Source organism: Lonchura striata, chromosome 3, assembly GCF_050655825.1.
Source record: "Lonchura striata isolate lonStrDom1 chromosome 3, ASM5065582v1, whole genome shotgun sequence".
NCBI classification, from domain to species: domain Eukaryota; kingdom Metazoa; phylum Chordata; class Aves; order Passeriformes; family Estrildidae; genus Lonchura; species Lonchura striata.
Genome location: NC_140705.1, coordinates 97196360 through 97220600, shown reverse-complemented (window position 1 = coordinate 97220600; position 24241 = coordinate 97196360). Strand labels below are relative to the sequence as shown.

Here is a 24241-nt window from a genome sequence, read left to right as displayed (position 1 = left end):
ATTACATGTTCTCTACAGTGGCTCATACTGCTGTAAAGCATGATGCAAAATGTCCTTGGTGGTTCTGGGACCACATCATTTATCCAAAAGGAGAGAAAAAAAAAAACATCTGGGAATCAAGCAGGTGCAATTTACAAAGATAATTCAGCAAATCTCGGCAGAATTCTGAGGTCTGTTCCACTGCCATGGATTATCTGGGGCCTAGCATTTGCTGTTCAGCAGAAATTCTCCAGTCTCAAATACTTCAAGCACACCCTTAATTTTATGCATCAAGTCAACAGAATTAAACCATAGAACTGGACTGGAAAACTTCACCCAAGGATTGTGGAATGTCTGGCAGTGGAACAAGCTGTACTTCAATCTCACTATTTATGGGTGGCTGCTTTTAAGTGTTCAAAACATTGCAGTGCTGCAGAGTAAAAATAATTTTGATGGGTCCGTGTATAATTAAAGCTTTAGTAAGTCACCTCCATGAAGCTCCCCCCCACCCCCCAATGTAATTTAAGATTTTGCTGTGTATTTTTAGCCTTGGAAGTCTGTGAAAGTTTGTTGCAGTCAAAGTTTTGAAGTTTTACTTTAAAAAACTCCGCATTTCTAGAAGAGTTAACTTTTTCTAGAGCATAAAATATGAGAAAAATCTCATTTTTGATGCAAAGGCACTGCTGTCTTATTTGCACGTGGGCTGTCTTCTGTAGAAGCTACACAAACACTGTCAAGTGTGCTCTGACCACATGACACAAAGTTCCTGATAACAAACAGATGCAGAGCTCAGTGCTGGAGCCACAGCCAGGTGCTGGGAAAGCTGGGGTCAGCCACGGGCACACAGAGCTTTGGGATGTGCAGGTCATTTTCCACATGTGTAGGGAAAGCAGAGAGTTAATCCCATACACAGCCTGCCTTCTGCAGGCTCAGGACTTGGAACAAACCCTGTGCAGACAAGGATTGCAGGTGCCAGCTCTCTCTTGTCAAGTGACTGTATATTTTTGTCCACGGCAAGGCCAAAGGGAATGGAGAGAGCCAAAATTCCCCCTAAATGTCCTTTGGATATGGAAGGGGGAAATAAAAACAATGTGCTGGCAGAAGATAAACAAAACATTTTTAATAGCAGGCCACAGAAGAAAAATTCATGAGCTACTCTCCATGGCAACATCTAGGTTCTGTCACGTTTGCTGCCTCCACTCTCTCCTCCTTCCCTTTCTCCTCTCCTGCTCCTACCCTTGGGCTCCTGCTGTTCCTGCCCCAGCCCTGCCCACGCAGCTGTCCACAGGAGCTGGCATCTGCACCAAGGTGTCATCCATGTCCCCTCCTGGCAGATCTGAATCTGAGGGATTCAGGTTGTTAATTCTAAGAGGGACCAAGGAATCCTCCTGTCTCCTAAGCTGTCCACTGCTCCTGCTCTTCTTACCCCTCAAATCGTTAGAGCCACCTACCCCCTCTGGCCCCCTTGCACTGTATTTGCAGGGGTAGACTTCAGTCTGTATGGATACTGGATAGGGGGAAAAGCTTGCCCATGGCTGTTTGATTAAGCTTTAACCTAAAACCTGAGCTTTTAAATGTTAGTCTAAAACTTGCTTATTTCTAGGAAAAAAGACCCCAAACCAGGTAATTGCAGTCAGTGCTGACTTACTTCTGTGACTGAAATGAACTGCAAGGGGAAGGATGCAGGAGATGCCCCTGACAGGTTGCATGTGGGGGACACTTGAGCCTCGCTGGTGCTGCAGACTCTGTTGCAGTCTTGCCACCTCTACTTTCTTCATATCTCATAATATCACAGAATCATCAAGGCTGGAAAAGACCTTTAAGGTCATTGAGTCCAACCAAGAGAAACAAGTCCAGCAGCCAGTGAGGAATTGCAGCCTCCATCCCTGCACTAGGCTCTGGCCCAGCCCTCAGGAGCAGCCCCACGAGTTCCTCAGTGCTCCCAGACTGCTCACTGGGAGAAGGCATAGACTGTGCAGCTGGATGCTGTGCTCCAGGAGTGTAGCTGTAACCCTGTGGACAGATTTTCATCTATTTCTATGAATGGCAAGTGGTTTGGTGTTCCTCTGAGGAAACTGGGTAGGAATTTGCCCCCTGGCAAAGGAGCACAGGTGGCCACAGAGCCAGGTACTCAATAAAGGTCAGTTCCTCAACAGGCCACCCTGCAGCCTCCATAACTCTACTTTTCCTCTGCAACAACCACAGAGGATGACACAGAGGTACCTCAGATATTTTCCTGAATCAGCCTTTTCTGTTCAGAGATCTGCAATAAGCTTGGAAAGAAAGCACTCTGATCTCAGGGTGACACACCTGCACTAGCAGCCCAAGCCCAGGGAGATCCAGCCAGGTGGAGACTGGGGACACTGGTGAGGATTCACACTGGCCAGAATGCTTCCAGGGCTTTTGACTTTGCAGCTGTTTCCTCAGGCAATGACACAAACTATTGTCTGCTTTAGGAAATTTCATCATCCTGGGTATTAATGTTTTGCAACTCCATTTTATCACCTTGTTAATAGTGTCCTTTCCACAGCCCAGCTCTACCCAGCTAAGCAGAGGAGGGAATGGTGCTGAGCATCAGTACATCATGCCTTACTCCTTCCTTAAGCAAGGGTTAGTGGTTTCCCTCATCATAACCCAAAAGGCTACAGCTGGCACTGGGTTGATGCCAAGGAATGAGAGGCCTCCACTCCTGAAATGACTCTTTACAGCTCTAACTAGAGTATAAAAACAAGTTCATGGCACTGGGGAGCCAAGGATGTCTTGACTAATAGATACCATATCCACTTTTATACCGAGGCAAGGAGTGCAGTCCTTATAACCATCCTTGAACAGCTTTTTCTGACTCGCACAAGCAAGAGCCTGCGCATCTCATGAATCTTCAGCACATCCACAACATCTGCCTCACATACCTGCCAGCACTGTTTAATGACAGCTAATCATCATTTTACTTAAGAAGATTCAAAGGCACGCAGCAGACGTGTCCCCACACAGAGCGCTCCCCTGACACAATACACGGTACAGCTCATCCCCACAAAGCACACACTGTTAATTACATCTCCCTGTGATGATCCAACAGCCCTGCTTCCCACAGACACCTCCAGTTTTGTTCCCATCTTTGCCTGTACTTGCCTCCAGCTGTGTGCTTCCTGCAGCTTTACTCCAGCTCCTGAGTCATGATGTGGCCCTGGTTTTCCTCTCTGGGAACAGGAAAGGAAGCACCATAACACTGCCTTATTTACTCCCAGCACTACAGGAGAATGTCTTAAATGAGCCCCAGCCTTTCAGGAAGAGGAAGAAACACTCCCCCTCCCCTCCCTGGCTCCCAGGCTTTTGTAGGGTAGGAAATCATCATCATCATCATAGAATCACCATCATCATCTCCACATGTGGCCCCTGATTGCAGTAATTTAGTTTCTGCTGTTCTTCCACCTGTACCAGCTCATCAGATGTGATTTCCTTGTAGCAGGGATGCTTCTGGGAAGTCTCAGGTACCTGGCAGTCACTGGGAAGCCCACTAAACTGTCTGTATGCTCAAGTTATTGCACTTCCACTGTGGTCATCGGTGTCCCACCTCCCTGTGGCTCCAACCAGGCTCCCACTTCTGATGTTCCTGGGAAGGTGCCATCACAGCTGGTCCTCCACATGAAATGTGCCAAGCTCTGTGTCTGACTAAGCTCTTGCAGGAGTGCCCAGGATAGGCTTTCTTGTAAAAACAGGAGAGGAAAAACTTCTCTCCTGCAGCTTAAGGTATTCCATAACACTTCTGCACTCAGATAACACAGAGGAGACTGTTCAGAACAGGCCATGGTCTTGACCTCATGCCTTTCTCCACCCTGGATGAGTGACTCAAACAATAGGAAACCAGGGAATCCCTTTCCAAGGTGTGAGGTTTTGCTCTAAAACAAAAACCCCCTGAACTATCCCTCTCATACAAGTTTGTATACTGTATTCTGTGAGGCCAGGAACCAGCAGGTGATGCTTTTGGGAAGGCCGTGGCTGCCAAGGTAGCAGCAGACACCAGAGAGGGGACTTTATCCTGCATGACAGGAGAGAAAGGGCAAAACCCCCTCCTTTGCCCCTTCATTTAATTGTGTTGCTCTGCAGATAACACATCCCCTTTGTGTTCAATGGGTCAAACTGCTGGAAACAAGCATCTTTCTGTATTTACTTTTGTAATCTAAAAATACCCTAATTGTGCTGGCAGCCAAAGCAAGCAGAGGCTCCCAGGGACTCTTTTTCTATCCCAGTACCATGTGGATGCCCCAGCTGGCTGACACTGCCCCAAGTGAGTGGGATCTGTGTGACACCCCCGACAGCCTCGCTGCCTTCACCCTCTGCCTCCCAGCTGCTCCAGAAGAGCAATCCTCAGCTCCCATCCCTCCCTGTGCCCAGCCCCTGGTACTTGCTGGCTTAGGGTGCAGCAGGGGCTGTACAGTTCAGCCAGGTGATTGCAAGGGGCCAAACAGACTCATTAAAAACAGGACAGGACATCTTCATCACCTCCCCTGTGTCCTCAAAGAGCCTGTATTAATTAATGATTTAGAATAATCCCAGATTTTGTTGCAGTTTGGGTGTTTTCCATTGGGAAGCTAGAAGAAATGCTTACTATAATTTATGCTTATGTTATACTGGCATAACAGCATGGGTGTTCAGTTTATATCTGCTTGTGGAGCCACTGGTTTGTGTTTGTTGTTTGTACTCACAACCTGAGACCTTTTTGGACTGATGATTTATTTGGCCATATGCAGCTGGCATTCCAGGTTTAGGATTTCCAGGCTGTAGGGATTCAAGTGTCTGAATGCCTGGTCAGGAAGGAAAATGGTTCAGTGCCTCAGCTCTGAGGAAGCCAGATAGAGCTTGCTTGCCTTCCTTCTCCTCCTCCTCCTCCTTCTCCTCTCCACCATTTGCATTTCCAGATGCAAATAATTCCAGATCTGGCAGTGTGTAACCATGATGGCTTCTAAGGGGGAAACATCTACTTTGGCAAAAGCATTTAAGACTCTTATTCCTGCTTCGCATTCTCAACCATGTGTGGAGTAGAGGAAAAATGCTTCCATCCTATGCCTGCTGGTACAGCTAAAATCCTGTATTCAAGAATGCCAGGAAGCTCCCAAAGATTGGCTCATCATAAGTAATAAAAAAATTGCACTGACATTGGAAGAATGAATTAGCTCCCTTGAGTAGGAAAGTGGCCTGAAGAGGAATCAGAAGTCAAGGTTCATGAGATTTTAATCCCAGTTTCTGTATCTATTCCCAGTCCAGAGGAGGACACTTAATTGCTTTGTTAGCTTTATTCCTTTCTGAACGGGACTAGACTTTAGCTTAGTCACTTAGACTTTAGCTTGGGGTATTTAGGACATTGACTGACTAATTCAGCACCTTGCTCTAATGATGTAAATATCTTAAAAGCTTCACTGGAAGGATTTGAAGCTGTAGTTTAAGAATTATTGCTGATTTTTGACCTTTCTTTGTAACACATCTTGGAAGAGTTAAAGGTTAGGCAAGAGGGAAAGATTTTCATTTTAAAAAGAGACAGGCATTTTCATTTGGCAAGATTTAGCATCCTGATGGTAAAACATAAACACCCAGTCTCTGATCTTGTCTCAATCCATATTTAATCTCAGAGAGTGCTGTGGTGTAGTTTTGAAAACAACACTTTCAGGAAGCATGAGGGAAATATTCCAGGCTTCCTTCTGCTTTGATAAACTATAAAGGAAAAAAAGAGTGGGTGAAGCAGGGCAGAGATGTCACATAATCCCACACGGGGGACACAAGAGACGTGGAAGACAAAGCCAGAGAGCAAAAGACAGCTATGGGGAGACTTCCACAACATCCTTTGGGATTATAATGACTTCCCCTTTCCTCTCTGCAGACCCTTTTGGTTTTGTGGATAAGGGGATGAAACCCCACCTGTGAAAGCCCAAGGAGGAAGCCCAGGGATGTTTCTCATGCAGAAGATGCTGCCCTTGTGATGCTGTGCTGTAGGGCTGTGTTCCTCTGCCCCAGCAGTACTCACTCATTCCCCTCCATGCCTGTTCCATGCCCAGCTCTGGCAGGTGCCACAGGGAGGGGGTGGGAATAAGACATTGGATCCAGCCAGCAGCGGGAAAACAAGCAGGGTTTTAGGACTGGTGGAGTGTTAGGAAGTTGCTGGAACTGAAGCTTGCAGAGGGTGGCAGGATCAAAAATAGGCTGTAGATGGCCTTCCCCAGCATTTTGGCATCTCAGCTGCCTGTTATCCTTGTGACCCACTGAGGAAGAGGCAGCAAAGAAAGAGATTCTTTCTTCCACCTCCCTAGCAGTGCAGGACAAAGTGGTATTTTGCTTCTAACCAGATGGTTCTGCTCTCTTGGTCTGATGAGATTTACTACAAGAGTGTAAACTGAGTGTTTTGTCCCTGTCTTCAGTCCAATCAAGGGACTCCCACCTTCCCCTGAGTTCAACAAGATACATGCACTGAAGATGTGCTCATTCATTCACATCTTACAGGCTGTTTGCAGGCTTCCATCTTTAAGAAGAAAAAAGGCAGTTTTTGTAGAAACCAACGTTTTAATTCAAGATGAAAGAAGGCATTTCACAGGACTGTGTTATCCAATGCAATCAACATTGCACTTTGGTACTTACCTTAGCAATGCTGTATTTGTTTTAGAAAAACACAAAGACAATTCATAATGCTAAGAGGTGTTGAAATCCATACTTAGAAAAGGTACCTGAACCTCCTGGCCACCAGCTCATATTTTAGAGGAGCCAGGAACTGCTTCTTCTGCTCCTTAGATATAGTGTGTGTTTCTTCATGTTGGTTGTGGGACAGATAAGTCTTCCCTGAGCGGTGAGCTTCAGCCAGCCATGAGCACAACATATCAGCTAAAAGTAAAATATCTGCCTTGTCCAAGAGTGTAAATTTAGGAGAAATCATTGTGAAAGGCTGCTGAGGTGTAGGTTTTTGGGTTTTTCCCCAGCTTTAATTTTCATACATCAATAAGGTCCTTCATATGAAATGTTTTAGGAAGTTTGAAGTGTGGTTGCAAGATTTGTAAGTTGGTCTCAAGCAGAGCCAAGGGCTGCCACACCAGGTCCCCTGGCTCCAGCACTTTAAGAAGTTCAGCTACTTCTGTGGGGTTAAAACATGCCATCAGGTAGCAGCTTGTGACTGGGGAGAGCATTGTGCAAAAATGCAGTGCCACTCCTTTTTTGGTTTTTTTGTGTCTGCTCCTTTTAGAGCAGTATTTGTGCATATTAATAGACTGCCAGACCATTAGGGATTCCTAGAGCCAGTCCTCCCCTAGCTCTGGGTTCAGTTTTCCTTTTTAGATCTGCTGTGTAGTAAGTGTTTCTCCCCAGGAGAAGTCACCAGGCAGAACAAAGGTATTTCCACAGATACACAGCACTCCCTTGCAGTGCAGAAGTGGTTTCTGTTGGGTGTGAGACAGAGTGAAAGTTTAACAGGGTAGAAATCCATTTGGATTTAGGTGAAATGTGCTGCTTTGAGTTTGCTAACATAGGTAAAATATGCTGTTTGGTCTGGTAACTGCAACACTAGTAAAAGTGCCCCAGCTAAGGAGAAAGAATGCGAATTTCCAAGCTAAAAATATAAGAGATAAGAAAGACTCCTCGAACCTTGAAACGGACAGGGCAGAGTGACCCAGGAGTTCTTACTGTACTTTCTGACAAAAAACTGAGTACAAGTGTAACTAGCTGTAAGTGTAACAAGAAATCAGCAGAATGAATATGCATGAACCTATTGTGAAATGCTATGTATATGGAAATTATTAAGGAGTAATAAAAAAGGATTGGGAGTCCTCAGGGGCACGCATGTCCTTTGAAGGGGAAAGATCCCCCACACACGTCCAGCGCTGTAATAAACATACCGTCCCTACAAATCTTTATTGTAATTATGGGGTTTTGAATTTTTGTCCACGTTCAGGTGGGGTGGGGTGAAAGGAGCCAAAACCCAAGGAGTGATTTTTCCACCCTGGTCTTCAAGTACAGGAAGCGAGGCTTTGTCCAAGAGTGTAAATTTTGGAGGTCACGAGGGGAGCAGGCCTGAGGGCAGTGGTATAAATGAAAAATTTTCCCGCCAAATTAAAATGAAAAAATAAAATATTTATTTTGCAATCAAATTCCATCTAGCCAGCCACGAGGAAAGAACAGAGCTGAGCCCGGGGTCAGCCCTGGGTGTGCAACAAAGAAGTCAGCCTCAGCAGAGGTTTTCCCCTATGCCCACACACCTCCATCCTGGCACAAGTGGTTTTTATAGGGAAAATTCCACCTGAGGCCAAGATTTCGGCAGTCAGTCTTTTCTTCCATTCAGAGCCCATAGTTAATAATATTTTCTTTTAAACAATTCAGTTCCGGATTTGTTGAATCCCTCGATGAAGTTTATGGGAACGCTGCATTCACATGTATCTGCCTGAGGATTTCCATTATATCCATCTTGGGTCGTTCATGATCAGCGCCTGGGGTCCCCGTATCTCTCCAGACATGGCCCATCCCCATCTCCTGGCTGAACCACTTGTAAATCGGGTTCTAATATACACTAGGTCTCGCCTTCGAGGGTGGGGGGGACTCCTAATACAAACATATATACTCCAGCAAATATTCAATATCACATACATCATACTAGAAATGGTGTGAATTGTATCTACTACACATAACAGCAGCGAGTGTCAGGAGGTGCTGCTGTGGCTCTCACAGGCGTGTGCTGCTCCTGTGTCCCCAGGAACGTTCGTGTCGGCGTTCACCGTGCTCTGCGGGGCCCGCACCGACCTCCCGGACCGGCACATGTGCTGCGTCTTCTGGCTGAACATCGCCGCCGCCCTCATCCAGATCCTGACGGCCATCGTCATGGTGGGCTGGATCATGAGCATCTTCTGGGGCATGGACATGGTCATTCTTGCAAGTAAGTACAGTGCACTCACCCTGCTGACTTCTCCTCCCCTGGCAAAGGCGCTGGGTCCCAGATAATGTCCCTGCAGGCTGCTGAGCTGCACTCTAGGGAGAAAGAGACACAGGATGGGCTCTGCAAGTCCATGAGAAACACGGTAGGCAGAGATATTGCTAGGGGGCAGTGGGAATGGGCCTTGTGACATATCTGTGACAGTCTCCCATCCCACTGCGTGGGTCAGGAGCTTCCCTGGATGAAATGAAATGCACAGGAAGGGAGAGCACTGTGAACTCTGCTGTCTGGAGCCCCTTCTGCCCTGGTCACATCCATTTGAACAAGAAAACCCTTTGTCCCTTGCGAGTCTGGCTGCAAATCTGTAGTTAGTGAGACCTTCTTGCTAGGCCACTTCTGCTCCCAGGGCCAGCTGTCCCCAGAAAAGCCCTGGGGACTCTCCTGGACCCTCCCCTTCCTCCCCAGGATATATTTACCCATTGTTTTGGAGTATTTTTTCATGTTTCAGACCAAGTTCTTAGGCTGAGCCAGAAATGTTTTGCTGCTCCTAGAACATCACATAGACCCTTTGAGTTGACTAAAACATTAGTTTAAGGAAAGAAGAATCCTTTTTTAAATGTACATAATTTAAGTCACCAGTTAGTAGATATTACCATACCAGAACACAGGCTCTGTAACTTTCATCTGGTAGAGGCTTTTACTGGGGTGAAAGTTGTGTCATATCTCCTGTATCTTGGTGTATAGGATGGAGGTGACATCTCACTTTGAAAGCCAGAAGAAACACAGCTCAGGGTGCTGGTGGCATCTGCAAGACCCCACTCCCTTCCAGAGGCCGATGAGCAAGCGCTCAAACCAAACAGGTCTGAGACCTGTCAGGCTGATAGGATGGGCAGTTCCCAAAGCAAGCCCTTCTCCCAGAGACCATTTGCCAGCAGCTTTTGCCTTTTGGTTTGAAGAGGCTCCACTTTGTCATCTCTGCTGACAACATCTGTGGCTGCACGACAGAGGGGGAGAGAGGATCTCAGGAAGCTGCCAGGAATCCCCCTAAAGACAAAATGGATGAAATTGGGAAAAAAAGGCAGGAAACCAGTGCACATTTTCAGCTGCTAAACCCAGGGGTTAAAGCCTCTCACCAAACCACATTGATAATTTCTGAGCCAGCTTCAGTTAAGGCAGTCCCCATGCAGAACAAATGATGGGTATTAAAAACCTGAATATATGCAAAGCAAAAACTTTCCTCAGGACAAAGGCAATACTGCTCTTTGCTTTACCCTGCAAACCACCTACCACATTTCCTTCCAGATGTACCTCCAGAGCAGGTTATTTCTGAGGCTAAATTGTGAATTGCTGTCCACATGTGATGTGTCTTCAAGAATCTGCCAGATTTGTGTGCAATGCCATAAGTGAATGTTCATAACCATAAACTCTTCTGCTCTTCCTCTGTGGGGCAGTCTCCGTGTGCGGGTCGCTGTCTGGCAGGACCCCACTCTGCAGGTGTGGGGAGAGTCAGGAAAGCATCTGTCCTGACAAAGAACCACCACTGAAACGGACTTGCTTTGCTCCAAAGCCCTGCTCTCCACCTGAGAGGGGTTGGTGCTTAGGAGGGTCTCACTGGGAGGGTCTTCTCCAGTTTCACTGTTGGGGAAAATCATACAGCTTAGAAGTATCCCCAGAACACTCTTCCCCACATCTGGCTGGATTCCAGCAGTTTGGGAGGCAGAGAATGGATGAGCAGCATGTGGTGGGAATGTTCAGGTCAAGTGGTCCCCAAGCACAGCAGCAGTATTTCATCCCTCTGGTGGTAGTAGAAAATGGCAAGAGGAGTCAATGTGTCTTATGTTTCACCAGCAGCATCTGACAAGCTGCAGCCCTTGGCAATTTCTTGCCATCTCATTAAATAGCTGCTTTTAAGTTTACTTGCCATGCAGAGAAAGTAGTGGCTAAATGCAGCAGCTCTTGGTTGATGGAGAAGAAAAGAAAATAAAAAACTTAATCGACACAAAGAATGAAGTGATTGCTTGCTCTTACCTCAATCAAACAGCCCTGTCAAACCCAAACTGGTTGGTTTTTGTTATCATATTTTAAAAAATAATAATAACTTAAGAAGGAAACCAGTTTTCTAATGTAAGAAATAGGACATTTCATTTAAGAACACTGCCCATTTGCTTTGGCTGGGTTTTGTTTGTGTGCAAACCATTAGATGCACTGGACAGGAACTGTACACCACTGCAACTTGAATCTGGGTGCACATGGGAAATAGTTTAAAAAGTGTGAAACCACTGCCCACCTCTAGTCCCCTTGCCTTGAAATGGTCAATCCCATGTGTCCCTGTGAGGGTGCCAGGCTATTTGAATGGGCTAGAGGCAGGACACAGCAGGTCCTGTCTGAGCTAGTGAGGGCTAGCAGTGAAGGGGAGGGTGGGAAGCAGCTGAGGGTCAGGAACTCTGCTCAGGCTTTCCCTAAGGGATAATCACCTCACTCCCTGTACCTGGGCCTGCCTCTGTTAGCTGGTAGAGAGTTGGGAGGGAGTTAGAACCACAGAATCATAAAATCACTGAGGTTGGAAAATACCTCCAAAATCACTGAGTCCAAGCCATCACCATCTTGTCCACCACTGAACTGTGTTCCCCAAGTGCCACCTCCATATGCCTTTTGAACAGGAGACTCCTTCCAGCTTTTCATCTTCTAGTGCTATTTCCCAGGCATGGAAAGGGGGAATCTGGTCTGAGGATAATGGCAAACTGTCCTTAATGAGGGAAAAGGGAGAAGAATTACAGGCCAATCAGGTATGCTTCAGTTCCTGGAAGAAGTAATCAAGTAAGTGACTCGCATGCATTTAGAAAATAAAAAACGCCCCCACAAAGTCACCGTGGCTCTGTCCAGAGTGAGCTGTGTCAGACTGGCTTGATTCCCTTTGATGGCAGAGGAATTAATTTCATGAGAGGTGGCAGCAGTCAGCCATCCCTGCTAACCTTCAGATGCTGACCCCGTCTCACACAGCGTTCCTGCCAGCAAGCCAGGGGGACGTGGCCTGCGTGAAAATGCACTTGAAAACTTTCTTCTAAATGGATTTTCCTAACCTGCAAAGAAATAAAGAGAGGTGTGTGGAAAGGTCCCTCCTGAGCAACTCTGCTCAGTATTTTCATTTGTGGTTTGAGGACGGGCTGGAGGAGAGGCTCCCCAGCCACACACCAGCGCTGGCTGCGAGCGCGGCAGGCACAGCAAGGGCAGTGCCTGGATCCATGCAGCCAGAGAAATGGTCTGGAAACAGAAAGTGCTACTCTGTAGGGACAAGCCCAGGACTCTACAGAAAGACTAATCAACTGCATAAATACACACTAGGGAACAACTTGTTTTTCAGGGAAGGATGTGATGGCTGCAGTGAGTCACAAGTGGCACAGGGGGAACGTTGCTACAGAGGGAATGAACACCACACAGGCAGGTGGGAGCAGAGCTTGTAGGGCTTTCGCTGATCCCATCACCTTTCTTTGCATGCATAAAGCTGTGGTGAGGCTTTTGGCCAGCTTTGGAGGCAGTACTTCAAGTGGAAAACCTGGAGAGAGTCCAGAGAACCACAAGACAGTAGCATGCTGATGATGAAAGTGTTCAGAGGGCTAGTAAATGTGAGAGGGCAGCAGTTCAGCCTAAGACAGACTTGAGTAACACCAGGAAGGACCTGTGTGGAAATTAGATGATGTTTTTCCTCCAATAAGGTCAAAATGCTGCAGAGGTAGTATGGCAGGATTTGCTCTCTCTGTCCCTGGAAGACTCCAAGAGTGGGTAGATCCATGTCTGTCAGGGACAAGGTGGGACTTGAGACTGACTGACCTGAGGGTCCTGTCCACCCCTCATCTCCTCTGGGTGTCCTTTATCAGGATAATATCCCAGAAGGAAGATAAATTGAATGCAGTTTTGCTGTCACACTTAATTACTTTTGGCAGCACCACAGCACAGGGTATTTTCTCTGCTAATTTAAACAAACTGCCAGCTGGCCCCACTGGACACCAGAGATATCTTCTTTAAGCAGCTAGATGGCTTTGGGAACTGTCCTCTGCTGTACCTGCTGTCTGAAGGCAAAGGTAGAATTAGGGAGCACTTAATTCTCCTGCCAAAATATGGCTGGGCAGTGCTGCTGCAGTGTGCTCTCCTGGAGCCCCTTGCCAGCTCTGCAGGGATGATGCACAGAGCTGAGGCAAACCACAGCTAATTAGCTGGCCAAAACCAACTGGAAAACAAGCCTCCTAAGGCTTTCCAGGCAAAGCTCCCTCAGCTACAGGCACACCTTGTCCCCAGCCCACATCTTCATCCGCCCACTGTGCGGAATGAACTTTCCAGGAAGTCCCTGCCTGCTCAGAGCCTGGTATAAAAGACTGTGTGCCATTTCTTGACAAAAATGCCAGAGAAATAACATAGTAAGGTCACACTGATGTGGCACAGGGGACACAAATGAGGGACTGTTTGTCCAGGCATTGTTTTGCCTCTGCTGAATGCAGCCAAGAAATCAAGTTTGGTTTCTGAAGGAAGCCCTCCCTCATTTTTGGCCTCTGAATGAACGATGTGCTTGGCTGCACCATCGCTTCAGGTTCACTGGATGGAGACTTCGGCCAACTCTCAGAGCTCATTGCCAGCCAGTAGTGAGAACTCACCTGCAATCATGCCAGCCTCGTCACTCCTTTGCTAATTACTCTGTTCAGACCCTGCCAAAAGCAGCAGCAGATGATTGCACAGTTGCTGTATGCTCAGGCTCCGAGGGAAAGCATCACTGAGCCTCTCTGCTCTGCAGGGCCCCTCCTGGGGCAGGTAACACTGCTGTCCTGGAAAGGAAAGGGGAGCAGGAGGCCCAAACCAACCAGTAACCCTTCATGAGATGAAGAAAATTCCAAAGACAAATTGCCTGCCTGGACTTACTACATTTTAAAAAAGATCTAAAAAGAGCTGTTCCACAAACTAGGCCTGAGGAAAGTAGTTAAAATACCTTTTTTTGCAGTTTCCCACCAATTGCAGCGGTGGGGCAAGTTCTTAAAACGTTGTAGGAATGTTAAATAGCACCAGGCATGCTCTGGTTGTGAGTTACCTGTGGGCATAAGCAGACTGAGCAGGGAAGCTGCCAAAAACTCTTCAGGTGTAATTGTCCCAGCTCTGGGACTGTGAATGGTATGCCATGAGCCCTTTGGTACACTGTGATGTCTTGTTTGATGCCTTCCTTCAGTGGCTCCCCTTCAGTCAAACCCACAAAATGCCAATGGCACAGAGGAGAGAGTTTCTGGGAGCATTGCTCAGAGGTGTTAGCCTATCCAGACTGTCCTGCCTGGGGCTGGAAAAGCAGATAAGGATTCCCGTCATCTTTAAACAAGAGTCTCAAATGAAATGATCCACTTCAAGTACAAAAATTTTAAGAAATGTTTAGCCCTGGTGTGAATGTCTGATGGTAGAGCAGCTGTTCTCTGTTTACTCTGCAGCCTCAGTTTGTTCATTCTCTTCTGGTTCTCCATGTGTTTCAGATATATCATCTACAGTTACATTTCTCCCTCTCTCTTTCTTTCATGTTCCTTTGCCTCCTTTTGTTCACCATCAAAGTCTCACAAGGTAAGTTTGTTTCTGTTCTTCCTCCTCTTCCTCTTCATGCTCTGAGGCAGTTTCCCATGGAGAGCAGCAAGCATCGGTCGGGGCAGGACATCTGGAATTCACTTTGGCCAGCACTGCCCACTCCCAGCCCAAGTCCAGCCACGTGCCTTTACATGTGTGTGTCTGACTGTCTCTGTGTCTGTCCTGTGGCTGCACAGCCCCAGGGGTGCTGAAAACCTTCACACAGCATTGAAATGCCCCTGAGGATACCCCAAGGGCACCCTTGGAACAGAGCAGGAACCCATTTCAGCACTGAGGGCATCCTGAAGCCAACCTCAGCATGAACAGTCCCAGAAGGACAGCCTGTGCACAACCTGTGTTCTCTTCTTCTCAATCTTACATGCAGTGGTTTACAGGAGAAGTGCAATTTCAAGTAAACTCGATTAAATCAATGACTTTGTGCACAGGCCCATTTAATCCTGAACCCAGAGCTCTCTGTTCTACAGAATTGCACCTCACTTTTATTGCAGACATATTAACATAAAGCTGCTTCATACAGAGCAGCTATTCCTATGCAAGAAATGCAATACTCTTTTCACGTATAAACTACTTGATAAATTAAGTCTGAAGTATTGTACTAAAAAAGTTCAGCATAGGACAGGTCATTTTTTGGCTTATGGTCATGTAAAGAGACAGACTTGGCCACTGTAACTTCTTTCCATCCAGTTTCAACAGCAACAGCCAGACTCAAAGAATTTCCCAATCTTAATTTTCTTATATCTCAATAAATCATGGCTGTACAAGTAAGGTACTCTTACTTTAACTAAGGATTGAAGGCAGGTCCCACCTTTCTGGTCCATAAGGTTCTTTGTTTGTTTTTTTAACTCTGTTCCCTAAACAAATTAAACCAATGCCATAGACAAGTCCAAATTACAAGTTTCCAGCCAGCTCACCTTGCCTAGAGAGCTGACTCACACTTAAAACATAAATGCATGTGAAATCATCATTTTGCCCTCTAGAAAAAGCTGTGTGAAAGAGATGAGAGTCTTTCTGTACAGCTGCACACAATAGGCAGAAATTCAGTTAAGTGTCATTATTCTGTCCCTTGTGCTTGTTTAACAGTGGGGGTCCAGGATGCCAAACCTGGGCGAATGTGTGGATTTTTTCCAAAGTACAGCAAAGTTCACTCACTGGAGTCAATTCGTAGTTGAACAAAATGCCCTTAGAGATAGGGGTTCTGGCACCTGCTGGTATTTTGTGTTCAGTTTCTGTAAGGGACTTAGAGAAGCCTAACACAAAGGTTAGAAAAAAACATTACAAAGCATAAATGGAAATTGTTTGAAAAGTTAAGCATTCTTCTGAGATATGAAATTTCAGACTTCTTTGAAATTCAAAATATAAAAATGACAGGTTACTTATGTTACTTAAGCTAAGAAAAAAAGCCATTCCAGATTTTAAAAAGTTTTTTTTAGTTGAAAGATCTTCACTGTGGCGGGCACTGCAAGTAAGGGTAGTTTGCTTCTTTAATAAAGAGATTTTTTTGCATTGATACAGTCAGAATAACAAGCTTCTCTTGAAAGGAAAGTGGGGAAAGCTTCTGGAGCAGTCATTGCAGCCACTTAGGAAAGCGTTAAGAAATCCATTATTTTTCTCATCATCCTGTACTAGCACAGGAGCTGTAGGTGCTCTCCTATTGCCCTTCCCTGCCCTAGCCCCATCAGGGGATGAAGCTATCCCCTGTGGGATTTGCAGCCTGCCCTCCACCACAGTGTGCAGGACAGTAAATAATCTGGGACCTCAAGGAGCTGTGACAAGCAGCAGGACAGGCTGCTTGAGCCCTTGCAACATCCATGTGGCTGCCACACAGTGGGACCCCAAGGGCTTCACTTTCTTGCCTGGGAAGTGCATCAAACCTCATGGCCACAAGAAGAGGAAAGGGTATGAAGAAACAGGGATCCTGGCAGTTTCCTTGGTTTTGCTGCTGAAAAAATCGGTTTCCTCCTGCTGAAAAAATCTGTTTCCTCCAGGCCCACTGGATGGCTGCTGTGCCCTGAGAAAAGCTGTAATTCTGCTGGGCTGGAGCAAAGCAAGTGCAGAACCAGGCAGTGAGAATATCATTAGAGCATCCCAAGATCTGTGTTTGACACTTCAACCTGTGATTCAAGGCATTCCCCTTCTCCTCCCAGAGGTGCTTGCTCAGCTGTGCAAACCGCAGCGCAAATTGGTTGCTGCTGGGGAGCACCATCAGCAAAACCCAGCATGGGAACAAAAAGATGGAGAGAGAAAACCAAACTCCTCCTACCTGGCAGTGCTCTGGGAGGACAAGGTGCAAACACAAGTAGATCCCAAGGAGAGATGTATCTCAAGATCAGATGCCCGACCCACCAGGGCAGTGCTTGGGAGCAGCCACGTCTCTGGAACAGGATACAAGGGCATCCATTTCCCCTGCACTGCAGGAAAACACACTCCATAAAAACTTCAGGTTACTGGGCTGAAATTGGTGACCACTGGTATCTGCTCTGCTCTTACAATCTCTTCAAGCAGAGGTGCCCGTGCCAGCCTGGTGGCAGGTGGGTGCCAGAGCAGCAGGGCTGGCTGCCAGCATCCACATGGCTGTGCCCAGGAAGGAGGCAGCACCAGGCAGCTGTTGGCTAAAGCAGGGCAGGGGGCTGCCCTGGGCAGCCTGGCCACGAGGGAGAATGTGGCAGCCCTCCTGTTTTCCCACGTGGTTTTTGCCACTCCTGGTAAACCAGGTTCGTGGCTTGCTTGAGCCTCATCGAGGGTCCTCATTTGGAATTAACTCTAATCATGTTCCCTTCCCCTCCCTCCTCACAGGCTACAAGGAACAGGGGATCCCACAGCAGCTGTAGTGGCTGGGACAAATATGGTCAGAGAAACACGGCGAGAGATTTCCTTTGGCAGCCGTGGGCCACGGACCTTTTCATTACCCTTTGTCTCTCTTCTTGTCCCCTTTGTTTTGTCTCCTTGTGTCTGCCCGGTTCACCTGCCCGTCCAGCGGAGCGGAGATGCAGAGCAGCCGGCGCAGACTTGCACTGATGCCCCTGAGCAGCGGAGATGAGGCAAGCAAGGCTTGGCTTGGACTGGTCCCGGCCAGCACGCAGGGGAAGGCCAATGAGGAGGATGAGGGTGCCAGGACAAGGAAACACCCTTGGCAAAGGTGGCACCTAGGCAGGCAGCTGAACCAAGGGAGAGGGAGATCCTGCCTTCCGTCTGCTCCCAGGAGGAGGTCACTGAAGATGTTTTGCCTCCTTTTTATGCTTGCTGTTAAAGGACGCTGGCTGTGAACATCAAATGCCAAGGAGCTATTCATAGATGTATGTACAGGATGTAAAAGCAAACCAGTGGTACTTTTTTCCCCACCCTGAGATTCCATCCGTGACTGCTTTGCAGTAGTGGAGGGTCCAACCCAGCCTCCTCTACTGTCTGTGTATATATGATGTTCACTGAAGCTCTGTTCCCACAGATGTCTTGAGAAACGTGCTTGCTGTAAATCATATTGTACCGCTGATGTGACCGGGGCCATCCCCTGCTTCCATCCGCTGCCACCATGCAAAGACCAGAGCTCCCACCAGCCCAGGGAACACTTTTCCTAGCACAGGACTGATGTCCTGCAGCACCTCGCCTATAGAGCAGCAAATACTGCCAAAAGCCTCTCATCTAAAACAATACTGGGGAGCCAAAGAATGAGACTTTTCCTGCCCCTGAAAGGGACTTGTTAGCAGTGTCTCCATGCTTTGAAAATGGATCCCCTTAGAGCACAATGAGTGCTCCTGGCTGAAGCAGCATCCCAGCTCTGCTTCCCCAGGTAAGTATCCAAAATTCCAGGATCACTACCTGGTACTAGACAGGTGCTTGGGAGCTGTTGTGGTTGCAAGGCCCGTGGCCAAATGGGATGGGGCTGTGATTTAATGGTTTGAACATGATGTGCAGAGTTGCAGTGGCTACAGGTGGAGTGATCCCTCTGATTGCAGTAGGTTAAGAGGATCTCAGCTTGGTGTCAGCACCTGGATGCTTTTTCTCTCCAAAAAGATAGCAGGGGGAGCCCTGATGAAAGAGGGTAAAGCCAGGCTGCTGACATGCAAGGACAGCCCTTCCAGACAGAGGAGTTTCACACAAACCCTCTGCCAAAACCAGGAGCCACCCAAGCACAGCAGCTGAGACCTACTCCCAGCCCACTGCTCCTGCCAGGAGTCAGATGGTGAGAAAGCAATGGCAGCAAACACCACTGCCCTGCAAGTGTCCAGCCTCTCCTGGTAAGATGGTCTGCTTTTAACAAGGTTTTTATTTTTCATGCAGAACAGGTCCGGTCAGCTATCACACCCCCTGTTGTAAAGAGACTTGGGGTGTCAAAAAGTAGCAAGTGCCCTGAGCTGCCCACCAAGGGTGGAGGAGAGCCCTGCGCTGGGCAGGGCACCTGTCAAGTGATCCCACTGAGACCTGCTGGGAAGTTCATTTAGTGTTTTGGTTTAGCAAACCTCTGGCTTAGCCTCCCCACAACCCCTGCTGTTCTCCTGATGCAGGGACACTGTCTGTATTTAATGCAACACCTCTCTTCCCAGCAAGTTTCCTCCCTGCTCAATGCCCGCACTGCGCTGTGAGCCCACAGCCTGTGGGAAGCAGACATCAATACCTCTTTGCCCTCCCAGCTCAGGAGGTCCTTCTTCGGGGCTGAGGACAAAGCAGCATTCACAGTCCCAACTAACTTGTGATGGGACAGGACCCCTCTAAACTATGCCCATTTATCCAATGTAGGCATCAGAAGGAATGACAGACTTTTTCCACTTGACCCTTTTGTGGCTGGGCACTATAAAAAGCTTTGGGCTGCCTGAACAGGAGAAAAGAGGCAGAGAGTTAGGAGCCTTGGGAGCACCAGCTTTCATTGTGAAGATGGTTGTTCAAGTATTTCCTCTGATCTCAGCAGTATTAATTGGAATATATATATATATATATATGTATATAGACAAGGAGGCAAATTTGTAACACAAACAATTAATTGTACATTTTACCAAGCCAGACTTCAGGCAGGGCAGTGTATTTGTACAGCTCACAGTATACAGTAAGGAAAAAGGACAGGTCTCCTAAGCAAACCCATGGTATAATTCAGGCTGCATTTCTCTTGCCTCACACCCTAAACTGCTGTTTGTTCTGCCATGCTGGACAGGCAGAAACAGGTATTTAGTCACTGCCCTGTATCCAAACAGGGATGATGAGCTCCACTTTTTGGGCTACTGCATAAAAAGTGAAGATCATGACATGGTACAGACAGGAAGACTTTGCATTTGTCATTTTAGAGGAAAAGAGATTGAAAACCCATCAGTTTTTAGAGCGACACAAGCCACACAACACAGGCAGCAGAGGAGCAAAGGTTTCCTTGGAAAGCAAGTACCAGTTGGTGCTTTTTGTTAGGCCAGGGCTGGAAGTGCTCCAGAGGAAAAGCAGCACAGTTAAACTGCCAGAATGCCAGGCTGCAGTGAGCCACGGTTACATTGCTTGGCCAGGCAGAGGCTTGGAGGAGAGCAGCAGCTGGAGAAAACCAATCAAGCAGGTCAGTGGTGGAAAACCCAAGAGTCATCTGGGATCTGCACTAAAGCCAAGGGATGAGCTCCTCAAGAGTACCACTGCCACAGCGATGACCAGAAGGATTTCTGCTCACAACATTCACTATTTCAAGTGTCTTTGTCCATTTTTACCAAAGGGACTGGTTCAGGGAGTGGCCTGTGCTGTGGCATCTGCAGCTCTGTGGCTTGCTGGGCTGTACACGTATTACAGAACTGAGCTTCAGCGTGTTCTATGAGACCGACCATCTCTGCTCCTCCATTTCCCACCTGGGAAAATAAGGGGTAAATAGGATCCTAACCAGTAGCAAACAGGGAATCTGTAGCATGTCTGGAAAACACCTTCACAAGCTGCTGCTGTCATCAGTGAGAATTCTTTTTCTGATGTCTATAACTGGCTCTGAAGTAACCCAAACCACTTGCCCACTCAGCTGTAGCATGTACAATGACAAAGAGCAATGGTTACCCCTCACCTTTGCCAAACCAGAATGGCTGGGTCGAGTGCAAACACCAAACACTGCCTGAGCATCAAATCAGTTATGCTGTGGTGTCAGCACAGGTGTGCAGAAGCAGACATGGATAACAGGCCATGGATAAAAGGAACCAGGCAACACCTTTGAAATAGGAGCAGCAAGTGTGGCTTAAGAACAACTTCTTCTGTGTTCTTCTGCCTGTGAAGTTGGGTTCACTTTTAGAAGGTGGATTTAAATGTGTAGTGGACAGGCAGCACATAAAGCTTCAGGCTGGGGAGGAATAAACAAGCTGATATTTTCACTGGGCCTAAACTGCCAAAAGTCATATCTCCTGTGGCATCAGATGCCACACCTGCAGCAGATGCCCCATCCCAGAGGCCTAGCACCTGCACAGAAGGTCCCCTGGGAACAAAAAGGGACAGAATAAGCACCTCATCAGCACCACCAGGGTTTTGCTGACCTTTTGGACCACATTTGGTGCTGTCCGTCTCTGTGCTCTAGTTAGGATGGAAGAATTTGTTTGGCTGGGAAAGGATCGAATGGAAATGCTGCCCTCCCTGGGATTGCTGCAGGTCTCTGAGAGCATCACTTTGGTTAGGTCTGGGTGCTGTCTGCATTTATTGCATGAGGGAGTCAGAGCACTGTACAGATGAAGTGTGGGATTTATAATTTACTTTCAGGTTTTGCTCTGTAAAATTTTCTCTTATCTTTCACCTTCTTATTGAATTGGTGAAGCCAAGAAAACACTCAATGCACCACTTCAGAGGCTCTGAAATCTGTCAAATGACACCCAGGACAAAAAGCCTTATTTTTGCCTACTGTGGTGATTTGCTTAATTGATTTTAATTAGCAGCAGACAGTTTCCCACTCTCAGCTTTAGGACAGGAGCCACTTTATAGATTGGCCTTGCTACCAGGCAGCAAGCATCAAATTGCATTTTCTCCAAGGCTGTCCTGTGGTAGTAATAAAAATTATAAATCCCTTTGCTTTTTCCAATAGCCCTGAATAAAACCGACACTGCCAAGCTCCCCCCAGCCCACATGTGAGCAGCAGCCTGCTCTCAGGCCGTGGTGAGCCCCTCACCCTGGCTTCAGGTCTCCCCGTGGCAAGCAGTGGGGAGCTCAGAGACTGAGCCCAGGGCAGGGCTGTGGTCACCAGCAGGTTCTGCTCTTCCCCTCTTTAGTACAACACCCTGCACTACGACTTGGCTTTCCTACTCTCACAAGAGGTCAGAGTTCTGTGGGCAGCTGGCAGCATCTGGAGGGGTGTGTCTGGTGCTCACAATCCAGGCACTGACAAGAGCCACGCTGTGAAGACACAGGTAGGAGTGAAAATCTGGAGCTTTCCCCTATCAACAATTACTTTCTTTCTCTTTAGGGTAAAATTAACGACCCAGTGCTTTCACACCTCCTTCCGAAGCATTGCAGAGGGGACAACACCTCCACCGGGGCTGGATAACTCCCTTCCCTCCTGTGGGAGCTGTGCCTGTGACCAGCTGCAAACCAGCACAGCCAGAGGGCACAGCCCGAGCCCTTCCTGTGGTCCCAAGTGCATGGCCCCCAGCTATCCCAGCACCATCACCTGCTTTGTAAATGTAGATGTTTGACATGTGAGTTTTACAGCTAAAGAGTGATGTGGGTAATGAAGAATAAATGCAGTTGCTTCACCCCCATCTGCCAGCAACACAGAATTTTCTGCTGCTCCTTTCTAATTGTGAAAACCAGGTTTCTCAAAACCAAACCAAACCAAAACAACAACCAAAACAAAAAAAGGGCTTTAATGAAATAGCTTCTTGGTACTTGAACACAGCTGGGCTGAACAACTACTCATTGGAAAGCAATTCTAGGTAGGAACCAACTCAGTGAAAAACCAGCTTCATCCTGGGTCAGCCCCCATTGCAACACAGGGCACAGGACCATTTTCCCAAGTTCATTGGTGTTGCCAAATCCATATTTACCATGGAGAAGATGCTTTGGCGGGTGACTCCCACCCTCCCAGCCTTTTGCCTGGTCGGCCATACTGCTCCTCTCAGCTGTGGCAGTCACAGCAGGGAAGGTCACTGGGGCTTTGTGCTGGGAGCAGCTCTGGCACACAGAGCCATGGGGTCAGGAGAGTTAGATGTGAGAGGGGACTCCACCTTCCCAAGACACAAAGCTGCATGTCCCTCCCCCTGTGCACTGACTTTCAGACATTTTATTAAAGACCTTCCAGTTGTGCTGGAAATTGCCCATTAAGTCTTGCTGTGAGTGCTGTGCTGAGCTCTGTGGACAGGAAGCTGAAGCTCACAGACCCAGTATTCTTCAGAGGGCTGTTTTATTCCTTGCCTCCTGCTTGTTCTAGGCTGACTTTGCAGTTCACAGACATGCATACACTCCAGCCAGGGTGCATTTTATTGCTGCTCAGCCCAAACTGCATCCACTGCAAGACACCACCAAGAATTCCTTGACATCTAAACCCCAGGTACAAGGAGACCCTGGCTAGATCTGGCACTCCTCCCAGGTAAAAGCAATGTCTTCTCCCACACACTTGTTAACCATGGTGTGGCAACACAGCCCTGTATTTTCCAGCTGACTTTGCTTCACGCTCACACACACTATGCACTTTGAAGCAGTGCTGCAATTTATTTCCCAAACTGGCCCTCAGCATTCCCATCCCCCTGTGGGAGCAGCATGGTGCAAAACCCCAGGTCACAGTGGCACCATCTGAACCAGGGCTAATTACAGTGAATCCCACCAGAGTTCATGCTACCCACAACCCATCCTTCCTCCTCTTGTCATCTGTACGAATACCTAAGCCAGGCTAAAAGTCAAGTCCTGCTTCTCTTGCACCCACCCAACTGACCAGAGGGAAGCAACAACATCCTGTCCCCACTGGTGGAATGGTGCAGTGGGAAGTGAAGGTTTTGTTCAGGCTCTAAGAATGGCAAAGGCCAGAGTAGCTCAATCCATCTTCCAGCTCTGAGAATGCTTTCAACAGGCAGGTGAAAGGGAATGGCACATTTTGGCTTGGGATCAAAATGGGCTCACCTCTACCAGCACTGCTGGAGGTGATGGCAGTGCTCCCCCAGACACCCAGCAAGAGATCCCACCTGGCCCATACCCCTCCTTCAGCCACTACACACCGGCACAGGTTGTTCCCAAGGCTGGGAGGGGGATTGCTGGCTCAAGTCTGTGTTCTCCTTGGCTTTGGCCATGCATGGGTACCTCAGATTTTCCACTTTAGGAAGGAGGGAGCTGGCGCCTGCCCACCTGTGTTGTTTGCACCTTGCTGGTAAGCCCACCTTTCATTTTCATACTGGATGCCAAACTGAGGGGTTGCAGAGGACCATTTGTATGCCTATTTATATCACTGAGTATTGGATTGTGACTTCTTGTGTTTTGATACTGTGGATATATTTTTTTTTAAGTTAAATATATTCTATTGCTGAACAGCTGGAACGAAATGTAGAGTCTCTTTATGTCACCTGAAGAAACCACATCATCCCTGATTCCAAACGGGTTCTTGTTCTCCTCCCACCAGCGAGGTGATGGAGAGCATCCAGCAGACACCAGCCCACATCCACATCCGCTGAGGAGAGGAGGCAGGGGCCAGGGCATGACTTCCTTAAGGAATTTGCAACCAGAACCTTCCAGAGGAGCAGGAGGCTGGTGAGGAGTCTCACCTGAACCTCTGGAATGGAGACAAGGGAGGGGGAAAAGACACCCTGTGTTCCCTTGTGCACATGCCTGCAAGCAATCCTTCTTGACTGAGTT

General features: G+C 47.7%; 1 protein-coding gene across 6 annotated transcripts in view; it reads left to right on the top strand.

The window, feature by feature from the left end:
- Window positions 1-23919, top strand: part of STUM (stum, mechanosensory transduction mediator homolog) — a 48286-nt gene extending 24367 nt beyond the window's left edge. Inside the window, exons 2-6 of one of the 6 annotated variants that reach the window (XM_085575894.1) lie at window positions 8699-8878; window positions 14377-14461; window positions 17276-17775; window positions 17925-18266; window positions 21867-23919. In XM_085575894.1, coding sequence (XP_085432020.1) covers window positions 8699-8878; window positions 14377-14461; window positions 17276-17519 — 509 coding nt within the window. In that variant the 3' untranslated portion in view covers window positions 17520-17775; window positions 17925-18266; window positions 21867-23919. The other 5 variants (XM_085575893.1, XM_085575896.1, XM_021536999.4 and 2 more) reach the window with 5 other exon arrangements.
- The last annotated feature ends 322 nt before the right edge of the window (window positions 23920-24241 follow it).